A 24,764-nucleotide genomic window follows, 5' to 3' on the forward strand; every position below is an offset into this window, starting at 1 on the left:
CTTAAACTCTGTTTTTATATTTCTGCTATAGCTTTGCTGTTTTTGAAAATCCTTGCAATCTTTGGAAAAATGTTTGAAAAGGTTCACTATGATGAAACCAAAATAGGGATGTTAGGAAGATGAAAGTGGTTCAAAGTCCTCCTCCTAAGCCCTTCACTTGTGAAGAGGCCTGGGTTGAATTAGAGGGGTTGACATGTTGATGTATTTCAGGTTAAGGCCTGAACTCTGACATCTAGATGTTGAAGTGAGACTTTGCGGCACCACTATTTGCTTTGCACGACAACATGTACAGAACATGACAACATGTACAGAACATGACAACATGTACAGAACATGACAACATGCACAGAACATGAACAACATGTACTGTACATGACTGTAGGCTGGTTCCAGTGTTGTTTTCGTCGACTAAAACTATGACGCAGCGCAACGCGTTGTGAGCTTGTAGATCGGCTATTTTCTGCAAGTGTAAAAACAGTCATTTTAATACGACGGCATCAAGGCCCGTCAAAATACATTTTAGTCGACTAAATCAACTGTAGATTTAGTCGACTAAAATCTCACGATATTTAGTCGATTAAAACTAGACTAACACCAAAACATTCCAGGTGACTAAAATTTGACTAAAACTAAGTGAAAACTATTCAAGAGACTATGACTAAAACTAAATTATCGTTTCGAGGAAGCAATCTGATTGGTTGAAACGGCTTCTAGCCGTGGATCAAACCAGCACCATTCAACACCTAATCAAAACAAATAATTCAGCTGCTCTGTTCTCCCAGAGCGCTAGCAAACTCGGTGGCTAGGCTAGCTAGTTTCTTGGGACATTTGTGGTCGTAGTGACTACATCTGTCATTAAAAAAATATATTCTTTCAGCGATTTTCTTAGTTTTAAGGGTAACTGTTGTATAATTGCAATATTACACGAGAGGGTGTGGGTTAACGTGATTATTGCCACTTCAGTGATGCTTGCGGAACTCGACGTCGTCTCGTTCCTCACCGCATCCCTGTCGTGGCAATAGAGCGTCGCAGTCCCGGCTCCTACCCTGGACCAGGAAATGAAACCCAATGCATTATTCTCATAGACATTTCATAAAGTATTTATTTAAAGACGGTTACGCCGCGGACAAAGCCAACTCGAGTCGTGACAACTCATGACAACACAAACAATATTTTGGACCAAACAAATAATTAGAAAGAAGAAAAAAACGGCAGGTTACAACACTTTTTTTGTTGTTTTTCTTCTTTGTAATTATTTGTTTGGTCCAAAACTGGCTGGTTCTCCTGTGGTCGAGAGCCGCGGTTAACACGTTAGTAACAGTTTCTGTTCCGTTTTCGTGTGGAGCATTCTGACGCATGTCAGAGTGTACTGCTGCAACAGCTGATCAAACAATTCGATTTCCAACTGAAAGTTGTGGATCTACAAGCTTGAGACAGTCACACAGTGGCATCGCAGCATGTCTGGGGAGGATTCATTGGCATAACGACTACATTGGGAGGAAAAAGTGGCAAAAGTCACAAAGCAATGTTATGGATTAGGACTGCTTTTAAGGAAGACATGTAAGACAATTAACCCATTTTGACCTGAGATCAGATTCTATAAATGTCTTCTACATCCTGACAGTTTTCTGAAAAAGCTATGTTTCTATGTCAGTGGTTCTTTGATTTTTCAAAAATAGCAGACCTACAAGCTCGTAGCGCGCCACTCGGTGGCGCGCTACGAGCTTGTAGATCTGCTATTTTTCAATAGCTAAAGCATAACATAATGCTAACACCAAAAGGGGTTCCCGCCCAGAATTGGTTAAGAGATTGAGCAGTTGAGACGAAGAACCATCTAAGTCCTAAGTAATTGTCCATAATGTATACATTATAGATAAGGTCAATCAGAATAGATTATGGACTTAGATGGTTCTTTGTCTCATTTGCTACTCCTTGTGCAAAAGGATGGTGTTCCACAAAATGTTATTCATCCATAAAGGACCATACCAGCATCAATACATACTATCTATTCACAGCGTTTAGCCATACAGCATACCATACCCCCCTGTTAATGTCTTTATAGTACATTGTCTCAAAACACATTAAAACTTTATTAAATGTCCTTGCATAATTAAATCTTCATTGCAGGGTTAAGTCATAAATCAGTTTGAATCAAACTTTGTAAATCGGTCTTTTCCCCCGTGACTATTCTCGCTTGATGTTAAATTATTTCCATTTGTTTTGCATGGTTTCCCCCCTCCTGGGGTATCTCCCATGTCTACGCAAAAACGGGCTTTCACGAACATCAGGTCACGGGGGCATTTCATTGGGTCTCGCTTTTCACTTTATGGGGCACAACTTCCATTAGGCATTCCTCGTAAAAAGGCGAACGGCACTTTCAAGTGCTATCGACTTCTGCTCTTGCGAAACTGAGAGCAGAGTCTGACGATAAGCGGGTGAGAAAGATTTATTCCAGACCTAAAGAAAGGATGACTCGGCCATAAAACAGGGAGAAAGGCTTTTAAATTATATTACTGAAGCGAAACACACAAATACAATTTATGCGTCTCTCACACTCTTGCACATTACTCTGTGGATGACACTGATGTTTATGAGGAAAACATGCAGAAAACATGCAGCTACAGTGGATTTTAGTTACTAAAATGCGGCTGTGAGGCCTCTTTGTTCAGTTGGGATGATGGATGGGTAAAAAAACAGTGCATGATCTTTTTTTTTCTTCATTTGAATTGATAGATAACGTGGAGAGAGAGACAGCTTGAGCCCAATAATTCACTGGAACATAGGATTCACTGGAACACACTTAGCAATTAGTTTCCATTTTCGCGCATATAGAGGGTTTTTTTCCACCCGACAGCGACAATATGTTTACCACACTTTAACCACAGACTTTAACACTGTAGACCTCATTCTATCTGCGAACGTGTCACTGTCTGTGGGCCCGCAGGAAGAGGAAGTGACAAGACAGACAGTTACTGATGCAAACACGAGCGACAGGAAGCGAGGTGACAGAGAGCTGGGGAGATAAAGGAGAGGAAGGAAAGATGGGTGGTTCTTTAGATACACCACGCGCTGCACGGCACGCTGTTTACACATGAGTACGTACTGTACCGCGCGCTGCACGGCATGCTGTTTACACAGGAGTACGTACTGTACCACGCGCTGCACGGCATGCTGTTTACACATGAGTACGTACTGTACCACGCGCTGCACTGCATGCTGTTTACACATGAGTACGTACTGTACCACGCACTGCACTGCATGCTGTTTACACATGAGTACGTACTGTACCACGCACTGCACTGCATGCTGTTTACACATGAGTACGTACTGTACCACGCACTGCACTGCATGCTGTTTACACATGAGTACGTACTGTACCACGCGCTGCACTGCATGCTGTTTACACATGAGTACGTACTGTACCACGCGCTGCACTGCATGCTGTTTACACATGAGTACGTACTGTACCACGCACTGCACTGCATGCTGTTTACACATGAGTACGTACTGTACCACGCACTGCACTGCATGCTGTTTACACATGAGTACGTACTGTACCACGCGCTGCACGGCATGCTGTTTACACATGAGTACGTACTGTACCGCGCGCTGCACGGCATGCTGTTTACACATGAGTACGTACTGTACCACGCACTGCACGGCATGCTGTTTACACATGAGTACGTACTGTACCGCGCGCTGCACGGCATGCTGTTTACACATGAGTACGTACTGTACCGCGCGCTGCACGGCATGCTGTTTACACATGAGTACGTACTGTACCACGCGCTGCACGGCATGCTGTTTACACATGAGTACGTACTGTACCGCGCGCTGCACGGCATGCTGTTTACACATGAGTACGTACTGTACCACGCGCTGCACGGCATGCTGTTTACACATGAGTACGTACTGTACCACGCACTGCACTGCATGCTGTTTACACATGAGTACGTACTGTACCACGCACTGCACTGCATGCTGTTTACACATGAGTACGTACTGTACCACGCGCTGCACGGCATGCTGTTTACACATGAGTACGTACTGTACCGCGCGCTGCACTGCATGCTGTTTACACATGAGTACGTACTGTACCACGCACTGCACTGCATGCTGTTTACACATGAGTACGTACTGTACCACGCACTGCACTGCATGCTGTTTACACATGAGTACGTACTGTACCGCGCACTGCACTGCATGCTGTTTACACATGAGTACGTACTGTACCACGCGCTGCACTGCATGCTGTTTACACATGAGTACGTACTGTACCACGCACTGCACTGCATGCTGTTTACACAGGAGTACGTACTGTACCACACACTGCACTGCATGCTGTTTACACAGGAGTACGTACTGTACCACGCGCTGCACGGCATGCTGTTTACACAGGAGTACGTACTGTACCACGCACTGCACTGCATGCTGTTTACACAGGAGTACGTACTGTACCACGCACTGCACTGCATGCTGTTTACACATGAGTACGTACTGTACCACACACTGCACGGCATGCTGTTTACACAGGAGTACGTACTGTACCACGCACTGCACTGCATGCTGTTTACACAGGAGTACGTACTGTACCACGCGCTGCACGGCATGCTGTTTACACATGTGTTTCTACCCACCATAGGGTTGTGTTCCTCTGCAGCAGCGAGTGGACCTCATAATACTTCAGTATTATGTAAAGCGCCTTGGATAAAGGCGCTATATAAATGCACCATTTACCATTTACTTTATACACTACTTTCTTTATACTTAAAAAAAAAGAAAGAAAGAAAAAAGACCATTACTACATCAAAAATAATCAACAAACTATAGTATAACTATCAAAACTGGTCAAACATTGGCCAAATTGTCAAATATTGTAGATCGATTATTTTTCACAATATTTATCTGTGGGCAGAGTGTGGGGAACCACTGTTCTATGGTTTATCCTACCAGGACATCCTAGTACTGCTGGTTTTCACTTGCACTGTACCTACTGTACCACTACTGTACCACGACCATGACCTTAGCTCTGGTCCTTAGCGTTAGGGCCGATTCATACTCCTATTTTAGAGCCGAATAAAAGTCGGTTACAATGTGACGTCATTTGAGGTTCGAGGGGGCGGCGGGTACCGTCCTAAAGTCGGCTCTTCGGTGCTACTGAAAATTTCTGACGAGCCGAAATCATTTCGGCACTACAGCGCCGAAACAGTGGTAAAATAGGAGTCTGAATCGGCCCTTAGTCCTCCTAACCCTGCTATGGACCAGAGCTACCATGACCTTAGCTCCATATGTCCATAGCGTTACGGCGGGGCTCCACCGGGCGTGTCAGCGTTGCGTCTCCGTCACCGTCAGGGAATGTTCCCTTTTTAATCAATGAAGGGTGGCTCCACTGCCTGCGTTGCGCTGCGTTCGGTGACTGCTTTAAAATTGCCCCGGTTCGTTTTTTGACGCACGCACGCACGCACGCACGCACGCACGCACGCACGCACGCACGCACGCACACGTCCAGTGGAGCCCCGGCGTTAGTCTTTCTAACCCTATGGACCAGAGCTACAGTACCAGGAGACCAGAACCTCTACTACTGCAGATGTTCTATCCTAAATGGGACCTGTTAGTACTGCCTGTTTTCTATGCTACCGGTTTGTCTCTGGCCCCAATGACCTTCATAAGGGTTCAGACATTCTAGGGTTCCTTTTAGTTATTAATTTGGAGCAGTATAGCGCGGTACAGTGCCAATAAGACATAAACAAATTCCGTGACGTTACGTGGGCTGCCTCTGACATAGTGGGGCTCACTGAGAAGTCCATGCTCCTTGATGATGGAAATAGTTTACCATATGTGGAAACATTTCCATTCCATCATTGTCATTTGTTAATGTTACATACCCGTATATGTTACATAATGCTACATTGAATATAGCACACTTTGAAGTGCTTTGAAGGTGATGCTAGGTCCTACTTCTAAATATAATATACATATATATGTGTACGTATGTATGTGTGTGTCTGTACTTGTACATTGATGCGTTGTTAGCTTGAAGATCAGTCAGTAAGCGACGGCGTTGTGTGAGTAAAAATTGAGCTTAAACACTGACAATAAACCATTAATTTGTGTCTCACTTCCCCAGACATCTGGTTGTGGTTTTGTTGGGCTCATTCCCTTCAGTTTATTGTGTTAGTCCTGCTGAAACTTGTGAATTGTTTGGTTTCTCGTCTATAACTTGTTTTCTTGTGTCAATGTCGCCCTCAGGCACTGTTTTTCCTGATACTTTCAGTCCAGTAGGGAAATCATTTTCTCTGAGCTCAGCCTGATATGAAGGCCTCGTTCATGATTGAGTGAACATAGGGGAATGAATTAAATGGAATTAAACCAAAAAAATGAAACTGGCTGCGAGCTGTAGACGGTGGGTCCGGTGCTTGGAGCGTGTCCCAACAAGTTAAACCCAAAATGAAGCGCCCGTCCTTCAGACGGCGTGACTCAGATGCAGACAGATGGAGGTTTTGATGATTCATGAGAGTTGCGGAACAAGGAGGAGGAGGAGGGGGACCTTGGGAAGTAAATCCCATCAGATCGCCACGGCACAGTCTCACGTTGGTCTGTCTGTCTGTCTGTCTGTCTGTCTGTCTGTCTGTCTGCCTGCCTGCCCATAAGTCCGACATTCCACTAGCCCAACCTACAGTATGTGGCCGGTTAAGACTGAGGTTAGGGTTAGTGACTTACGTCACCGGTTAAGACCGAGGTTAGGGTTAGTGACTTACGTCACCGGTTAAGACCGAGGTTAGGGTTAGTGACTTACGTCACCGGTTAAGACTGAGGTTAGGGTTAGTGACTTACGTCACCGGTTAAGACTGAGGTTAGGGTTAGTGACTTACGTCACCGGTTAAGACTGAGGTTAGGGTTAGTGACTTACGTCACCGGTTAAGACTGAGGTTAGGGTTAGTGACTTACGTCACCGGTTAAGACTGAGGTTAGGGTTAGTGACTTACGTCACCAGTTAAGACTGAGGTTAGGGTTAGTGACTTACGTCACCGGTTAAGACCGAGGTTAGGGTTAGTGACTTACGTCACCGATTAAGACCGAGGTTAGGGTTAGTGACTTACGTCACCGGTTAAGACCGAGGTTAGGGTTAGTGACTTACGTCACCGGTTAAGACCGAGGTTAGGGTTAGCGACTTACGTCACCGGTTAAGACCGAGGTTAGGGTTAGTGACTTACGTCACCGGTTAAGACCGAGGTTAGGGTTAGCGACTTACGTCACCGGTTAAGACTGAGGTTAGGGTTAGTGACTTACGTCACCGGTTAAGACCGAGGTTAGGGTTAGCGACTTACGTCACCGGTTAAGACTGAGGTTAGGGTTAGTGACTTACGTCACCGATTAAGACCGAGGTTAGGGTTAGTGACTTACGTGTCCGGTTAAGACCGAGGTTAGGGTTAGTGACTTACGTCACCGGTTAAGACTGAGGTTAGGGTTAGTGACTTACGTCACCGGTTAAGACCGAGGTTAGGGTTAGTGACTTACGTCACCGGTTAAGACCGAGGTTAGGGTTAGCGACTTACGTCACCGGTTAAGACTGAGGTTAGGGTTAGTGACTTACGTCACCGGTTAAGACCGAGGTTAGGGTTAGTGACTTACGTCACCGGTTAAGACCGAGGTTAGGGTTAGTGACTTACGTCACCGGTTAAGACTGAGGTTAGGGTTAGTGACTTACGTCACCGGTTAAGACTGAGGTTAGGGTTAGTGACTTACGTCACCGGTTAAGACCGAGGTTAGGGTTAGTGACTTACGTCACCGGTTAAGACTGAGGTTAGGGTTAGTGACTTACGTCACCGGTTAAGACTGAGGTTAGGGTTAGTGACTTACGTCACCGGTTAAGACTGAGGTTAGGGTTAGTGACTTACGTCACCGGTTAAGACCGAGGTTAGGGTTAGTGACTTACGTCACCGGTTAAGACCGAGGTTAGGGTTAGTGACTTACGTCACCGGTTAAGACTGAGGTTAGGGTTAGTGACTTACGTCACCGGTTAAGACTGAGGTTAGGGTTAGTGACTTACGTCACCGGTTAAGACCGAGGTTAGTGACTTACGTCACCGGTTAAGGCTGAGGTTAGGGTTAGTGACTTACGTGTCCGGTTAAGACTGAGGTTAGGGTTAGTGACTTACGTCACCAGTTAAGACCGAGGTTAGGGTTAGTGACTTACGTCACCGGTTAAGACCGAGGTTAGGGTTAGTGACTTACGTCACCAGTTAAGACTGAGGTTAGGGTTAGTGACTTACGTCACCGGTTAAGACTGATGTTAGGGTTAGTGACTTACGTCACCAGTTAAGACTGAGGTTAGGGTTAGTGACTTACGTCACCGGTTAAGACTGAGGTTAGGGTTAGTGACTTACGTGGCCGGTTAAGACCGAGGTTAGGGTTAGTGACTTACGTGGCCGGTTAAGACCGAGGTTAGGGTTAGTGACTTACGTCACCGGTTAAGACTGATGTTAGGGTTAGTGACTTACGTCACCGGTTAAGACCGAGGTTAGGGTTAGTGACTTACGTCACCAGTTAAGACCGAGGTTAGGGTTAGTGACTTACGTCACCGGTTAAGACCGAGGTTAGGGTTAGTGACTTACGTCACCAGTTAAGACCGAGGTTAGGGTTAGTGACTTACGTCACCGGTTAAGACTGATGTTAGGGTTAGTGACTTACGTCACCGGTTAAGACCGAGGTTAGGGTTAGTGACTTACGTCACCAGTTAAGACCGAGGTTAGGGTTAGTGACTTACGCCACCGGTTAAGACCGAGGTTAGGGTTAGTGACTTACGTCACCAGTTAAGACCGAGGTTAGGGTTAGTGACTTACGTCACCGGTTAAGACCGAGGTTAGGGTTAGTGACTTACGTCACCGGTTAAGACTGAGGTTAGGGTTAGTGACTTACGTCACCGGTTAAGACTGAGGTTAGGGTTAGTGACTTAGGTGTCCGGTTAAGACTGAGGTTAGGGTTAGTGACTTAGGTGTCCGGTTAAGACTGAGGTTAGGGTTAGTGACTTAGGTGTCCGGTTAAGACTGATGTTAGGGTTAGTGACTTAGGTGTCCGGTTAAGACTGAGGTTAGGGTTAGTGACTTAGGTGTCCGGTTAAGACTGAGGTTAGGGTTAGTGACTTAGGTGTCCGGTTAAGACTGAGGTTAGGGTTAGTGACTTAGGTGTCCGGTTAAGACCGAGGTTAGGGTTAGCGACTTAGGTGTCCGGTTAAGACTGAGGTTAGGGTTAGTGACTTAGGTGTCCGGTTAAGACCGAGGTTAGGGTTAGTGACTTAGGTGTCCGGTTAAGACCGAGGTTAGGGTTAGTGACTTAGGTGTCCGGTTAAGACCGAGGTTAGGGTTAGTGACTTAGGTGTCCGGTTAAGACCGAGGTTAGGGTTAGTGACTTACGTGGCCGGTTAAGACTGAGGTTAGGGTTAGTGACTTACGTGTCTGGTTAAGACTGAGGTTAGGGTTAGTGACTTACGTGGCCGGTTAAGACCGAGGTTAGGGTTAGTGACTTACGTGGCCGGTTAAGACTGAGGTTAGGGTTAGTGACTTACGTGGCCGGTTAAGACCGAGGTTAGGGTTAGTGACTTACGTGGCCGGTTAAGACTGAGGTTAGGGTTAGTGACTTACGTGGCCGGTTAAGACCGAGGTTAGGGTTAGTGACTTACGTGGCCGGTTAAGACCGAGGTTAGGGTTAGTGACTTACGTCACCGGTTAAGACTGAGGTTAGGGTTAGTGACTTACGTCACCGGTTAAGACCGAGGTTAGGGTTAGTGACTTACGTCACCGATTAAGACCGAGGTTAGGGTTAGTGACTTACGTCACCGGTTAAGACCGAGGTTAGGGTTAGTGACTTAGGTGTCCGGTTAAGACCGAGGTTAGGGTTAGTGACTTAGGTGTCCGGTTAAGACCGAGGTTAGGGTTAGTGACTTACGTCACCGATTAAGACCGAGGTTAGGGTTAGTGACTTACGTCACCGGTTAAGACCGAGGTTAGGGTTAGTGACTTAGGTGTCCGGTTAAGACTGAGGTTAGGGTTAGTGACTTACGTCACCGATTAAGACCGAGGTTAGGGTTAGTGACTTAGGTGTCCGGTTAAGACCGAGGTTAGGGTTAGTGACTTAGGTGTCCGGTTAAGACCGAGGTTAGGGTTAGTGACTTACGTCACCGATTAAGACCGAGGTTAGGGTTAGTGACTTACGTCACCGGTTAAGACCGAGGTTAGGGTTAGTGACTTACGTCACCGGTTAAGACTGAGGTTAGGGTTAGTGACTTACGTCACCGATTAAGACCGAGGTTAGGGTTAGTGACTTAGGTGTCCGGTTAAGACTGAGGTTAGGGTTAGTGACTTAGGTGTCCGGTTAAGACCGAGGTTAGGGTTAGTGACTTACGTCACCGGTTAAGACCGAGGTTAGGGTTAGTGACTTACGTCACCGGTTAAGACCGAGGTTAGGGTTAGTGACTTACGTCACCGGTTAAGACCGAGGTTAGGGTTAGTGACTTAGGTGTCCGGTTAAGACTGAGGTTAGGGTTAGTGACTTAGGTGTCCGGTTAAGACCGAGGTTAGGGTTAGTGACTTACGTGTCCGGTTAAGACTGAGGTTAGGGTTAGTGACTTACGTCACCGGTTAAGACCGAGGTTAGGGTTAGTGACTTACGTGGCCGGTTAAGACCGAGGTTAGGGTTAGTGACTTACGTCACCGATTAAGACCGAGGTTAGGGTTAGTGACTTACGTCACCGGTTAAGACCGAGGTTAGGGTTAGTGACTTAGGTGTCCGGTTAAGACTGAGGTTAGGGTTAGTGACTTAGGTGTCCGGTTAAGACCGAGGTTAGGGTTAGTGACTTACGTGTCCGGTTAAGACTGAGGTTAGGGTTAGTGACTTACGTCACCGGTTAAGACCGAGGTTAGGGTTAGTGACTTACGTGTCTGGTTAAGACCGAGGTTAGGGTTAGTGACTTACGTGTCTGGTTAAGACCGAGGTTAGGGTTAGTGACTTACGTCACCGATTAAGACCGAGGTTAGGGTTAGTGACTTACGTCACCGGTTAAGACCGAGGTTAGGGTTAGTGACTTACGTCACCGGTTAAGACCGAGGTTAGGGTTAGTGACTTACGTCACCAGTTAAGACTGAGGTTAGGGTTAGTGACTTACGTCACCAGTTAAGACCGAGGTTAGGGTTAGTGACTTACGTGGCCGGTTAAGACCGAGGTTAGGGTTAGTGACTTACGTCACCGGTTAAGACCGAGGTTAGGGTTAGTGACTTACGTGGCCGGTTAAGACCGAGGTTAGGGTTAGTGACTTACGTCACCGGTTAAGACCGAGGTTAGGGTTAGTGACTTACGTCACCGGTTAAGACCGAGGTTAGGGTTAGTGACTTACGTCACCGGTTAAGACTGAGGTTAGGGTTAGTGACTTACGTCACCAGTTAAGACTGAGGTTAGGGTTAGTGACTTACGTGTCTGGTTAAGACCGAGGTTAGGGTTAGTGACTTACGTGTCTGGTTAAGACCGAGGTTAGGGTTAGTGACTTAGGTCACCGGTTAAGACTGAGGTTAGGGTTAGTGACTTACGTCACCGGTTAAGACCGAGGTTAGGGTTAGTGACTTACGTCACCGGTTAAGACCGAGGTTAGGGTTAGTGACTTACGTCACCGGTTAAGACCGAGGTTAGGGTTAGTGACTTACGTCACCGGTTAAGACCGAGGTTAGGGTTAGTGACTTACGTCACCGGTTAAGACTGAGGTTAGGGTTAGTGACTTACGTCACCGGTTAAGACCGAGGTTAGGGTTAGTGACTTACGTCACCGGTTAAGACCGAGGTTAGGGTTAGTGACTTAGGTCACCGGTTAAGACCGAGGTTAGGGTTAGTGACTTACGTCACCGGTTAAGACTGAGGTTAGGGTTAGTGACTTACGTCACCGGTTAAGACCGAGGTTAGGGTTAGTGACTTACGTCACCGGTTAAGACCGAGGTTAGGGTTAGTGACTTACGTCACCGGTTAAGACCGATGTTAGGGTTAGTGACTTACGTGGCCGGTTAAGACCGAGGTTAGGGTTAGTGACTTACGTCACCGGTTAAGACCGAGGTTAGGGTTAGTGACTTACGTGGCCGGTTAAGACTGAGGTTAGGGTTAGTGACTTACGTCACCGATTAAGACCGAGGTTAGGGTTAGTGACTTACGTGGCCGGTTAAGACCGAGGTTAGGGTTAGTGACTTACGTCACCGGTTAAGACCGAGGTTAGGGTTAGTGACTTACGTCACCGGTTAAGACTGAGGTTAGGGTTAGTGACTTACGTCACCGATTAAGACCGAGGTTAGGGTTAGTGACTTACGTCACCGGTTAAGACTGAGGTTAGGGTTAGTGACTTACGTCACCGGTTAAGACCGAGGTTAGGGTTAGTGACTTACGTGGCCGGTTAAGACCGAGGTTAGGGTTAGTGACTTACGCGTCTGGTTAAGACCGAGGTTAGGGTTAGTGACTTACGCGTCTGGTTAAGACCGAGGTTAGGGTTAGTGACTTACGCGTCTGGTTAAGACCGAGGTTAGGGTTAGTGACTTACGCGTCTGGTTAGGACCGAGGTTAGGGTTAGTGACTTACGTGTCTGGTTAAGACCGAGGTTAGGGTTAGTGACTTACGTCACCGGTTAAGACCGAGGTTAGGGTTAGTGACTTACGTGTCTGGTTAAGACCGAGGTTAGGGTTAGTGACTTACGTGTCTGGTTAAGACCGAGGTTAGGGTTAGTGACTTACGTGGCCGGTTAAGACCGAGGTTAGGGTTAGTGACTTACGTCACCGGTTAAGACTGAGGTTAGGGTTAGTGACTTACGTCACCGGTTAAGACCGAGGTTAGGGTTAGTGACTTACGTCACCGGTTAAGACCGAGGTTAGGGTTAGTGACTTACGTGTCCGGTTAAGACCGAGGTTAGGGTTAGTGACTTACGTCACCGGTTAAGACTGAGGTTAGGGTTAGTGACTTACGTCACCGGTTAAGACCGAGGTTAGGGTTAGTGACTTACGTCACCGGTTAAGACCGAGGTTAGGGTTAGTGACTTACGTCACCGGTTAAGACCGAGGTTAGGGTTAGTGACTTACGTCATCGGTTAAGACTGAGGTTAGGGTTAGTGACTTACGTCACCGGTTAAGACCGAGGTTAGGGTTAGTGACTTACGTCACCGGTTAAGACCGAGGTTAGGGTTAGTGACTTACGTCACCGGTTAAGACCGAGGTTAGGGTTAGTGACTTACGTCACCGGTTAAGACCGAGGTTAGGGTTAGTGACTTACGTCACCAGTTAAGACTGAGGTTAGGGTTAGTGACTTACGTCACCGGTTAAGACCGAGGTTAGGGTTAGTGACTTACGTCACCAGTTAAGACCGAGGTTAGGGTTAGTGACTTACGTCACCGGTTAAGACTGAGGTTAGGGTTAGTGACTTACGTCACCAGTTAAGACTGAGGTTAGGGTTAGTGACTTACGTCACCGGTTAAGACTGAGGTTAGGGTTAGTGACTTACGTCACCAGTTAAGACCGAGGTTAGGGTTAGTGACTTACGTCACCAGTTAAGACTGAGGTTAGGGTTAGTGACTTACGTCACCGGTTAAGACCGAGGTTAGGGTTAGTGACTTACGCGTCTGGTTAAGACTGAGGTTAGGGTTTGGGAAAGTGTTAGTAATCGGTCAGACTAACTGGAGGTCGGAACAATGACATGTTACCCTGCACACACACTACTACAGACAAGCAGTGACTTTAAACTTCCTAACTGAAAAGATGCAATGTATCTGATGCCTTTACACATCCCTCCATCTCTGAGCAACAGAGAGTTAAACATTTCCTTGCAGTAAAAAAAGAACAGTGATCTGGATTGTCAGAGAAGCTAACGCTACAGCGTCTTTCAGCTTCAGGCGTTCAGGCTGAAGACAAGAATCATTAAATCTTAATGTATATTCCATCACATGACAATGACTCTGCCTAGGCAAGACAAGGCACGTTCACATTGTATAGCACATAAAACCTCACATAAAACATTAAGCATTACGACACAGAGCATCAAGAGAAAGCAAAGAAAGACATTTTGAAAGGATAATTTACCAAATAAAAAAACAATTAAATAATAAGATAATGCAGAACACATTAACCCATTTTGGGCGGGAACCCCTTTTGGTGTTAGCATTATGTTGTGCTTTAGCTATTGACAAAAGCAGATCTACAAGCTCATAGCGCGCCACTCGGTGACGCGCTATGAGCTTGTAGATCTGCTATTTTTCAATAGCTAAAGTATAACGTAATGCTTAGTTAAAACGGGGGTTCCCATCCAGTGCATGCAGAGCATGCAGTGTAACAATCTTAACAATCTTAACAAGTGTGGAGTGATATTATAGACTCGGACAGCAGCATTCTTAATTAATTCCAGTTGTCTGATGTACTGTGGAAGTTGAAATCCAGGTCTGAGTCCATGACTACACCAAGGTTTGGTTAGTATAAAATAGCTCAAGGCTCTATTATATTGCTGATTACTTAGGTTAGGACCCCCGCAGTGGTGTCCGGTTAGAACTCAAACCAGGATGCTTCGACTTCTGCCTTCTCCCTGAAGCCGACCCTTGTTATATACTCTCCGACTATGCTTGTCACCATGACTAAGCCAGTTAGATCTATCCATATATGGCTCTCCCACATCTATCTGATATCAGCACTAGGTCGGCTCGGGCCAAATATAGGGATTGTCATACTAGACATGTCATATGTCATATAGGCCAACGTCCTAGTCAGAGTCTTCGTTACAGTTAGTTTTGTCTTTTTGTAATTGAAGACAATTCTGGCACATCCAATCGTCTGGTTCAATGCATTCATTTTACTTAGTAGTCCCCTTGTGATATGGTTATGTAAATGTATTCCACATATCTATGGTAACAGTTTGAGTTGTTTTCCATAATCTGAGCCAGTGGGGCTGGGAGTTGAACAGAAGAGGCCTCCGACTGGAGACTTGCAGTTGCAGATTACATTTTTGTCCTCATATGTAATTACCTATAGACACAGTTGTCCCTGTCCTTGGAAGTATGATTTGAAGCAGTTTTTAGTACTACTGTCTGTGCCAGAAGGTTCCACCCAGCCCTAAAAGAACTGATCTTCAAGCTAACAATGTATCATCTTCGTCTATTGAGTATAAATTAGGAGTAAAGTGTATTTAGGCCTCTGGGAGGTTGCTTTGATTAAAGGACCACTTCACCACTTTTCAACCTATCTTCATATAATAGGTCCTCACTAATAATTATGAAAAAATGGCGCAATTTTTTTCTACTCGGCCTGTGTCTCATAGGAGGGCTGTGGGCAGTTCAGAAACCGTCTTCCAGTGACATCATCGATGGGGAATACAAGCTAATAGAAACTGCAGGCTTTCTAGTCCTGAAAAGTTGCAATGCGAAAATGGAAGCCACAAGATTTTTTACAAAAATCGTTCTCACAGAAATGTGAGAACGATTTTTGTAAAAAATCTTGTTTAAAAAAAAGAATCTGCCTAATGATGATGTCACCGGAAGACGGTTTCTAAACTGCCCACAGCCCTCCTATGAGACACAGACTGAGTAGGAAAAAATCATGCAATTTCATCATGATTATTAGTGAGGACCTATTATATGAAGATAGGTTGAAAAGTGGTGAAGTGGTCCTTTAACTCTGAAGAGAGTACAAATGTTACCAAATGATGAATGTTCCATTTGTACAACTCTTCAGAGTTAAACGAACCCTGCGGGGGTTAATTTATCCTCCTGTACGTACAGGATGTCAGTTTATACTATACTTGACCTCTTTTTTCACCTCCCGTTCCTTTCATTTTTTTCCTGCCAATTCAACTGATATGCTTTAGTTTCCATATGAGCGTCTGGCGTTGTGTCATCATCCTGTCGACAGACGGAGCGTCTGAAAAAGTATTAATTAAACGAATACTGCACATTTAAAACCCATTTTGGGCGGGAACCCCTTTTGGTGTTAGCATTACGTTATGCTTTAGCTATTGAAAAATAGCAGATCTACAAGCTCATAGCGCGCCACCGAGTGGCGCGCTATGAGCTTGTAGGTCTGCTATTTTTGAAAAGTCGAAGAACCACTGACATAGAAACATAGCTTTTTCAGAAAACTGTCAGGATGTAGAAGACATTTTTAGAATCTGATCTCAGGTCAAAATGGGTTAAGCCTATGGCTTCTCCCTAGCCCTTTTCTGATATTTGGACAGGACACAAGCAATGGACACTAAAAAAAAAGAAAGAAAAAAAGAAAATTATGTGTGTTATGTATGAACTGTATGTCCACCATTCCGAACATAAAGCTGAACTGAAGTGATGTCATTGTGTACCGTAATGCACACATTGGCATTCACACAGTCTCTCTCTCTCGCGTTCTCCTGGCCCCTCCCTTTTCCAAGCGCTGCCCCTCTCTCTCGTCTTCGCGTGCAACGTCAAGCAGCCCTGCGTGCGTGCGTGCATGCATGCGTGCGTGCGTGCGTGCATACATTCTCTCTGGCACACATGCAAAACCGATCACTCTCCTGTCTTGGTCGCCAAGCGGTTCGGAGGACCACAGACAAAATGACGGACCCTTCAGCCCTGAAGGGACGGACTGGGAGGAGGAGGAGGAGGTGGGATTGGAGGAGAGGAGGGAGAGGGGGGGCACGGCACGGGAGGGTACAATAGGAGATGAGAGCGGCGGCGGACGAGAGGAGAATACAGGCGGAGGGTAGAGGAAGAGAGGAAGCGGGAGGGCAGGCAGGCATGCTCGAAGGGAGAACATGTTTGGATCAGAGAGAGACAGACAGAGGAGAGATAAGGAGGCGTGTAGTAGGAGGTGGACGGACAGAGGAGAGAGACAGACAGAGGAGAGATAAGGCAGCGTGTAGTAGGAGGTGGACGGACAGAGGAGAGAGACAGACAGAGGAGAGATAAGGCAGCGTGTAGTAGGAGGTGGATGGACAGAGGAGAGAGACAGACAGAGGAGAGATAAGGCAGCGTGTAGTAGGAGGTGGACGGACAGAGGAGAGAGACAGACAGAGGAGAGATAAGGCAGCGTGTAGTAGGAGGTGGACGGACAGAGGAGAGAGACAGACAGAGGAGAGATAAGGCAGCGTGTAGTAGGAGGTGGACGGACAGAGGAGAGAGACAGACAGAGGAGAGATAAGGCAGCGTGTAGTAGGAGGTGGACGGACAGAGGAGAGAGACAGACAGAGAAGAGATAAGGCAGCGTGTAGTAGGAGGTGGACGGACAGAGGAGAGAGACAGACAGAGGAGAGATAAGGAGGTGTGTAGTAGGAGGTGGACGGACAGAGGAGAGAGACAGACAGAGGAGAGATAAGGAGGTGTGTAGTAGGAGGTGGACGGACAGAGGAGAGAGACAGACAGAGGAGAGATAAGGAGGCGTGTAGGAGGAGGTGGACGGAGGTGGATCAGAGAGACGACAGACAGAGAGAGATAAGGTGGCGTGTAGTAGGAGGTGGACGGAAGCGTTAACCCCTTATACTGCGTTCACACGGGCAGATGCAAAGCTACACAGCGTATTTGTATCTTTGTATCTGAAGTTTAAAACCAGCTCAACGTTTTTTGTAGCTTTTGCAGCAACTACAAACGTTGGATGCATCTTTGCATCTTCATGTCGCTGGTCTACTGCAAAAACAAGGAAAGGTGATGATGGGAAAACAAAAGACAAAATTGTCTGAGACCCCTTTTACTGAACACTATAGCAATGATGACTGAATCTGAATTAGAGTGTTTTTTTTATTGCCAATAACTAACTTTTACACCTCCTGTAACTCTGACAGTGTCAGTTCCAAATGTATACACTTAAAATTGTTACTGTGTCAATGTTTTCTACTTTTTCTTTCGTGTCAATTCCATAAACTACCCTGAGCAACATAATGCCAATTCTTTTTTATAAGTGTGAGTGTCTGTCTTAACCCATTTTGGGCGGTGACCCCTTTTGGTGGTTTTAAACATTGTTATAATTTAGGTATTGAAAAATAGCAGATCTACAAGCTCGTAGCGCGCCACCGGGTGGCGCGCTACGAGCCTGTAGGTCTGCTATTTTTGATAAATCATTAAAATGTTGCGCAAATCTTTGAATATATATTTCAGAGCGAACATTTTTAACTAAAATATTTGCTTCTGGGGGTCCCTGGAACTACATATTTTGAGATGGGGGTCCGTGGCCCAATAGAGATAATTCTGGGGGTCCTTGGCATGAAAAAGGTTGAGCACCACTGACATAGAAACATAGGTTTTTCAGAAAACTGTCATGATGTAGAAGAAATTCATAGAATCGTTCCCAGGTCAAAATGGGTTTTAACACAGTGTGCTGTTATTATCTTTTATTAGTACTATTCGTATTGAAAAAGTCACCGGGGAACGAACCAGGGGATCAGGGCAGAGTGCCTGAAACATCCCTGCCAACTGGGAGAAAGGCAGCGGAGCGAGGGATGTGGCAAAGGACCGACGGACGGATGGATGGATGGATGGATGGATGGATGGATGGATGGACGGATGGGTGGGGGAGGTGAAGAAACGTGAGTTGAGAGAGAGGGGAGGATGTATAGCTAGCTAGCAGGAGAAGGAGGAGTAGGTGGATTTTTGCAGGGAACAAGCTGTTCCTATAGAAGCATGTAGATGAGGGGAAAGGAAGGAATTTGAAAGGGGAGAGAGAGGGAGGAGAGGGTCACGTCACCGGTGGAGTGGAGCGGAGTGGAGTGGAGACTTTCTGCCTGCAGCTCTCTGGAACAGACGGCCCAGGGCTCGTTTAAAGGCACATTTCTGAAGGTGTTGAGTTTTGTTTGTGCTCCGCAGTACACTGGTGTCGCGTGCTAAAAAAGAACAGATCTGCAAGCTAACACACAGCGTTAGGCCTGACTCACACCTTCGCATCTAGCATGCAACATTGTTGGATGCTAGATGCATGAGACTTGTTTACTGATGCAAACTCGCAATGCATTTCCAATGGAAGTCACATGGTTTGACACAACATTTGTGTTGTACGGCTTTCGGCTGTGTTTCGACTGCCCCCCCTCCCCCTCATACAACACAAATGTTGTGTCAAACCATGTGACTCCCTTTGGAAATGCATTGTGAGCTTGCATCAGTCAATAAGTCTCATGCATCAGCTAGGGCATTCACTTCTAGTCATTTTTACTAGTTGACTAGTTGCCTAGTTTACTAGTCGACTAGTCGACTAGTAACTTTTTTTTTTTTTTAATTAATATTTGTACATTGAAAAACTGTGTACATGGTGACTATAACTATAATCTACCTGATCTTGAGGCCTACAAAATCGGGATTTTTTTTAAAAAATAAGCTTTTTTTTTTCTTTTTCTTATCAACTAGTCAACTAGTACCAACAAGGTCGACTAGTGGATTTACTAGTCGACTAGTAAACTAGTCTACTAGTTGCTTAATGCCCTAGCATCAGCTATACATCAATCTGTTGCGAAGGTGTGAGTCAGGCCTTAGCCTGCGGATCTGTTCTTTTTCGGCAAGCGACAGCCTCATGTGATGGAGCATACTGGTCAGAGCAGAGGTCTGTTGTAAAAGGCCAGAGATGCTAAAATGATGAGTAGCTTCAATACGGGACTTATTTGGATGGATAAAACCAATCCTGTATGGAGTACAGTATGTTGATACAATATAACTAGTACATCTGCGGTGGTTGGACGTGTGCTCCCTACTCCTCCGTTGAGACTTTTAGACCCTGGTGTCGGCCCCTTATTAGAGTATATATCAATAGAGACGGCACCCGGAGGAAACCCTGAGGCGAAATGGACATAGTGGCCGAATTTGGTATTGCAGCGCTGGGCCAGAGCTGGTCCGTTGACTATCATTGCTGCACGTTCATGATGACACGTGAACACTGTTTCATACGTGAACGCGTGCAATGATAGTCAACGGCACAGCGCGTTGCATGTGTTTGGCCCAATTCATCCCAGAATGCACTCTGTTCCTACCCGGAAGGAGGAGTAACGGGGGAAAAAAAGTAGTTGTTTCTTTCTTTCCACCCTAAACCCAAGCGTTTAGGTTCTAAACACTTATTTGTAACACTCTTTAAACGTGTCACAGTGTTTAGATTATAAGAGCATGTTTGTTTAAATGCCATGATTGCAGCACTGAGTCATCTGGTAGCCTTTTCATTGTGAACAAGTAGCCTAAGCAGAGTACAGTACTGTACCCTACCTGGCAGGTGAAAACAAGATTAGCATTTGAATGCCTGATCTGCATGTGTACAAGGGGACAGGCAACGCGGCCCACCCGCCCCCGGACAAAAGAGGTGTTAACGTGCGTTCAGACTTGGATGGTTAGAGCTGCGCGATTACATACAAAGTCGATGCAAAGACGAGAATTGTGAGAACAGGCGCGGCGCGACCTGGCGTGGTACAAACAGGACGAACCGACTAGGCGAATATACTGTACATATTCAGGTCTAATTCATCATGGGGGCTCGAGCCCCGCCGCCCCCACAGAGTCTACGTCACTGCTAAGAAGTGATTGTGAGGATAGTGAATAGGCATTCTAGGCTGTTGGACAGGGAAAATCTGCGCGATTACATACAAAGTCGATGCAAAGACGAGAATTGTGAGAACAGGCGCGGCGCGACCTGGCGTGGTACAAACAGGACGAACCGACTAGGCGAATATACTGTACATATTCAGGTCTAATTCATCATGGGGGCTCGAGCCCCGCCGCCCCCACAGAGTCTACGTCACTGCTAAGAAGTGATTGTGAGGATAGTGAATAGGCATTCTAGGCTGTTGGACAGGGAAAATGCAGAGAGCGCACAACCGCACATCATGGTGAAAAATAATCAAGTGATTCTCCACAATCCTTCCAGAAGCTAAATGTTTCAGAATCAGAACCAGAACACTTTATGGTCCCACTTTAACCCATTTTGACCTGAGATCAGATTCTAAAAATGTCTATGTTTCTATGTCAGTCGTTCTTCGATTTTTCAAAAATAGCAGACCTACAAGCTCATAGCGCGCCACTCGGTGGCGCGCTATGAGCTTGTAGATCTGCTGTTTTTCAATAGCTAAAGCATAACATAATGCTAACACCAAAAGGGGTTCCCGCCCAGAATGGGTTAACCACTACTCTGGGGTGAACATTGAACATCAGGCCCTGATCAGTGATCCGGTTTTATTCCTGGGCCGGATGGAACATTTTGCTGTATGTCATTCCAAGACTCTCTCCACATTTCCTGTTCTCTCTACACGTTCTTTTTCATCTTCTAAGTAACGTTGTCCAGTGTAGCACAGTGTGGAGGACATCACATGTACGTGTGTGTGTGTGTGTGTGTGTGTGTGTGTGTGTGTGTGTGTGTGTGTGTGTGTGTGTGTGTGTGTGTGTGTGTGTGTGTGTGTGTGTGTGTGTGTGTGATGTCAGTCCACACCAATGATTTGTGACGTAACTCCTTGCAACATGCAACTACTTGCAACCATTTTCTGCAATGGCAATTGCAAGGAACTGCATTGGTGTGGACTGGCCTGGAAGGGAACCAGTAGTTAGTTAGACCTTGTTCAAAAGTCTGTACGCTTGATTCAATAAATGGTTTTGTGCTCTGTCATACTTTGTGCTCTGTTTTGTGCTTTGTGCTTTGTCTGTCCCTTGAGGCTATAGAATAGTTTTCTGTGGCACACTTGGAGAAGGTGCAGATCTCTTGGAATCACAACAGATGGCCTTAAAAATACATAAATATACAGTGATGAAGCAGTTACAGTATATTGCTGCTTCATCACAACATGCTTGCCATCACCGTTTTGGGCAAATACATTATTATAGGCCAAATAAATGCATGAAAAAACAAAAGGAACATTAACAAATTAAACAAAATGGTGTGTATAAAACAAATGAATAAATAGTCGATCTACTCTAATAGGGGTAATTTAATGAGATCAGTGCAGTGCAAAAAAGCCCTGCTACAAGCTCAATGTACCGCATTGTGACACACAATGTGTTGTGAGCTCGTAGGTAGGCCACCATATCTGCTACGCGATGTATGGCAAATGAAGTATATGGAGCTAATTATCCTCTTGGTTTTAATACTTGATGGTCAAACCGTAAAAACATGGCAACTAACTGTACTCATTTGGTGTCTTTCCTGTAGCTGGAGAACCTTCTGTGAATAAATCCATTCCACACGCGAAGGGCCGGAGAAGTCCCCTGCAGACCCTCTACAATGGAGACCCGGTAAGTCCCCTGCAGACCCTCTACAATGGAGACCCGGTAAGTCCCCTGCAGACCCTCTACAATGGAGACCCGGTAAGTCCCCTGCAGACCCTCTACAATGGAGACCCGGTAAGTCCCCTGCAGACCCTCTACAATGGAGACCCGGTAAGTCCCCTGCAGACCCTCTACAATGGAGACCCGGTAAGTCCCCTGCAGACCCTCTACAATGGAGACCCGGTAAGTCCCCTGCAGACCCTCTACAATGGAGACCCGGTGAGCTGAGCACACACTGACAGCCTTACTGTTGATTTAACTCTGCCTGTGAAAGTGGACAGGTCAGTTTTTACAATGTCATTGTTAAATTGACACCCGGAGTTGTGCAAACACTAAAATAGCCATTTGAAACTGAGGACACACGCACGCACGCAGACAGACAGACAGACAGACAGACAGACACCAACAGCTTTGGGTCATATTTGAAAAGTCACAATTGTACAGTATGTGGTATTGTAGGAGAAAACTATCGCACACCTAGCAATCAGGCGTATGCACAGGTGCGTAGGCCAGTGGACATCAAAGAAAGCAATAAGGTACACCTGCACACTGTGTATCTGCTCGGCACAAGAGTATTGTCTTATTTAATGAAGCAACGTTTCGGTCACTAATGCCATGCCACCATGCCTGAGGAAGGTCCCTAGTGACCCAAACATTGCTTCATTAAATAAGACAATACTATTGTGCCGGTGTGCGGGTGTACCTTATTGCTTACAGTATGTGGTATTTTTTTTTTTTTAAGATATTTTTTTGCGGCTTACGCCTTTTATTGGTTTTTTGAAGGGACAGACAGTAGGCTGACAGGAAACGGGAGAGAGATGGGGGAAGACATGCAGTAAAGGCTGTGTCGGGCTCGGGAGTCGAACCCGCGGCACACTGCGACTGGATTACCAGTCGGGTGCCACAGTATGTGGTATTAACATAAATTTGGTCTCTGCACATGACATTTGCGATTCAAATTTGGGGTAGATCAGGTTCTGCTAATGATTTTTTGCAGAATTGGCCTCAAAACTTAGCAAGGCAATCATAGCCAATCAGAATGGAATATGATTGAATATCACACGACTCCACTCCAGATTGAATATGTACAGATTGGTGTGAGTTCTGGACAAAAATGTAGTAGCAAAGAGTGTTTTGAAGAAAATGCTGAATCTAGTTTGGTGTAAATGGGCATTGATGGGGGGGTTTCACCATGAATGAATCATGACCGGTTCTTGTGTAACCCTGTTTTCCTAAGGCGTCAAATAGAGTTTGACATGCTATTTTAAAATCACTTTGTGTGCAGATTCTGTGGAATCTCAAGAGCTGTGATTTGACTATGCCTCTGTAAGTGTGTGGTGGATGAAAGGAGGTTTTATGTAGGAGAGCGTGTGTGTCTGTTTCTTTAAAATACACTTTGAAATCTAATTTACCACTTGTGTTGAAATTTGGGCCTTTGAAGACAGTAACATCTAGGAAATCTATTTTTTCCGTGCTCGTCACATATTTGATTGTAATTGATCTATGGTGTGTGTTTAGTATATTAATACAATCTTGGAAGTCCTCTTTGGTGTGTGACCGAAGGAATCCAGAGATACATAAAATAATTGTACTACCTATGGTTCAAGAGCTAACTGTCTAGGCCACCACAAAGAGATGGTTGAAGAGCTAACTGTCTAGGCCACCACAAAGAGATGGTTCAAGAGCTAACTGTATAGGCCACCACAAAGAGATGGTTGAAGAGCTAACTGTATAGGCCACCACAAAGAGATGGTTGAAGAGCTAACTGTATAGGCCACCACAAAGAGATGGTTGAAGAGCTAACTGTCTAGGCCACCACAAAGAGATGGAGGTGGAGTGTCTAACTGTCTAGGCCACCACAAAGAGATGGAGGTGGAGTGTCTAACTGTCTAGGCCACCACAAAGAGATGGAGGTGGAGTGTCTAACTGTCTAGGCCACCACAAAGAGATGGTTCAAGAGCTAACTGTCTAGGCCACCACAAAGAGATGGAGGTGGAGTGTCTAACTGTATAGGCCACCACAAAGAGATGGTTGAAGAGCTAACTGTCTAGGCCACCACAAAGAGATGGAGGTGGAGTGTCTAACTGTCTAGGCCACCACAAAGAGATGGAGGTGGAGTGTCTAACTGTCTAGGCCACCACAAAGAGATGGTTCAAGAGCTAACTGTCTAGGCCACCACAAAGAGATGGAGGTGGAGTGTCTAACTGTCTAGGCCACCACAAAGAGATGGAGGTGGAGTGTCTAACTGTCTAGGCCACCACAAAGAGATGGTTCAAGAGCTAACTGTCTAGGCCACCACAAAGAGATGGTTCAAGAGCTAACTGTCTAGGCCACCACAAAGAGATGGTTCAAGAGCTAACTGTCTAGGCCACCACAAAGAGATGGAGGTGGAGTGTCTTCCTTGGTCTACTGGGAGTGTGCTTCGCTAGGTTTGATGCTGATCAGGTCAGTAGTGTCCAAGGTTAGCTGGGCACACATGCATGTGCAGTTGTGCACACATGGGCGCACGTGTGTGTGTGTGAG

The 24,764-nt window shown here is 45.9% G+C and overlaps 1 protein-coding gene across 2 annotated transcripts in view; it reads left to right on the top strand.

Annotated features, from left to right (window-relative positions):
• The window catches only part of LOC306939469 (carbohydrate sulfotransferase 11-like), a 52,307-nt gene that overhangs the window by 14,470 nt on the left and 13,073 nt on the right, over window positions 1-24,764 (top strand). For both annotated transcript variants that reach the window (XM_079524056.1, XM_079524057.1), the window contains exon 2: window positions 22,126-22,208. In XM_079524056.1, the coding sequence (XP_079380182.1) occupies window positions 22,126-22,208 (83 nt within the window). The remainder of the gene's footprint in view (window positions 1-22,125; window positions 22,209-24,764) is intronic.

The sequence above is a fragment of the Electrona antarctica genome (genome assembly GCF_951216825.1).
Source record: "Electrona antarctica genome assembly, chromosome: 2".
Classification (NCBI taxonomy): Eukaryota; Metazoa; Chordata; class Actinopteri; order Myctophiformes; family Myctophidae; genus Electrona; species Electrona antarctica.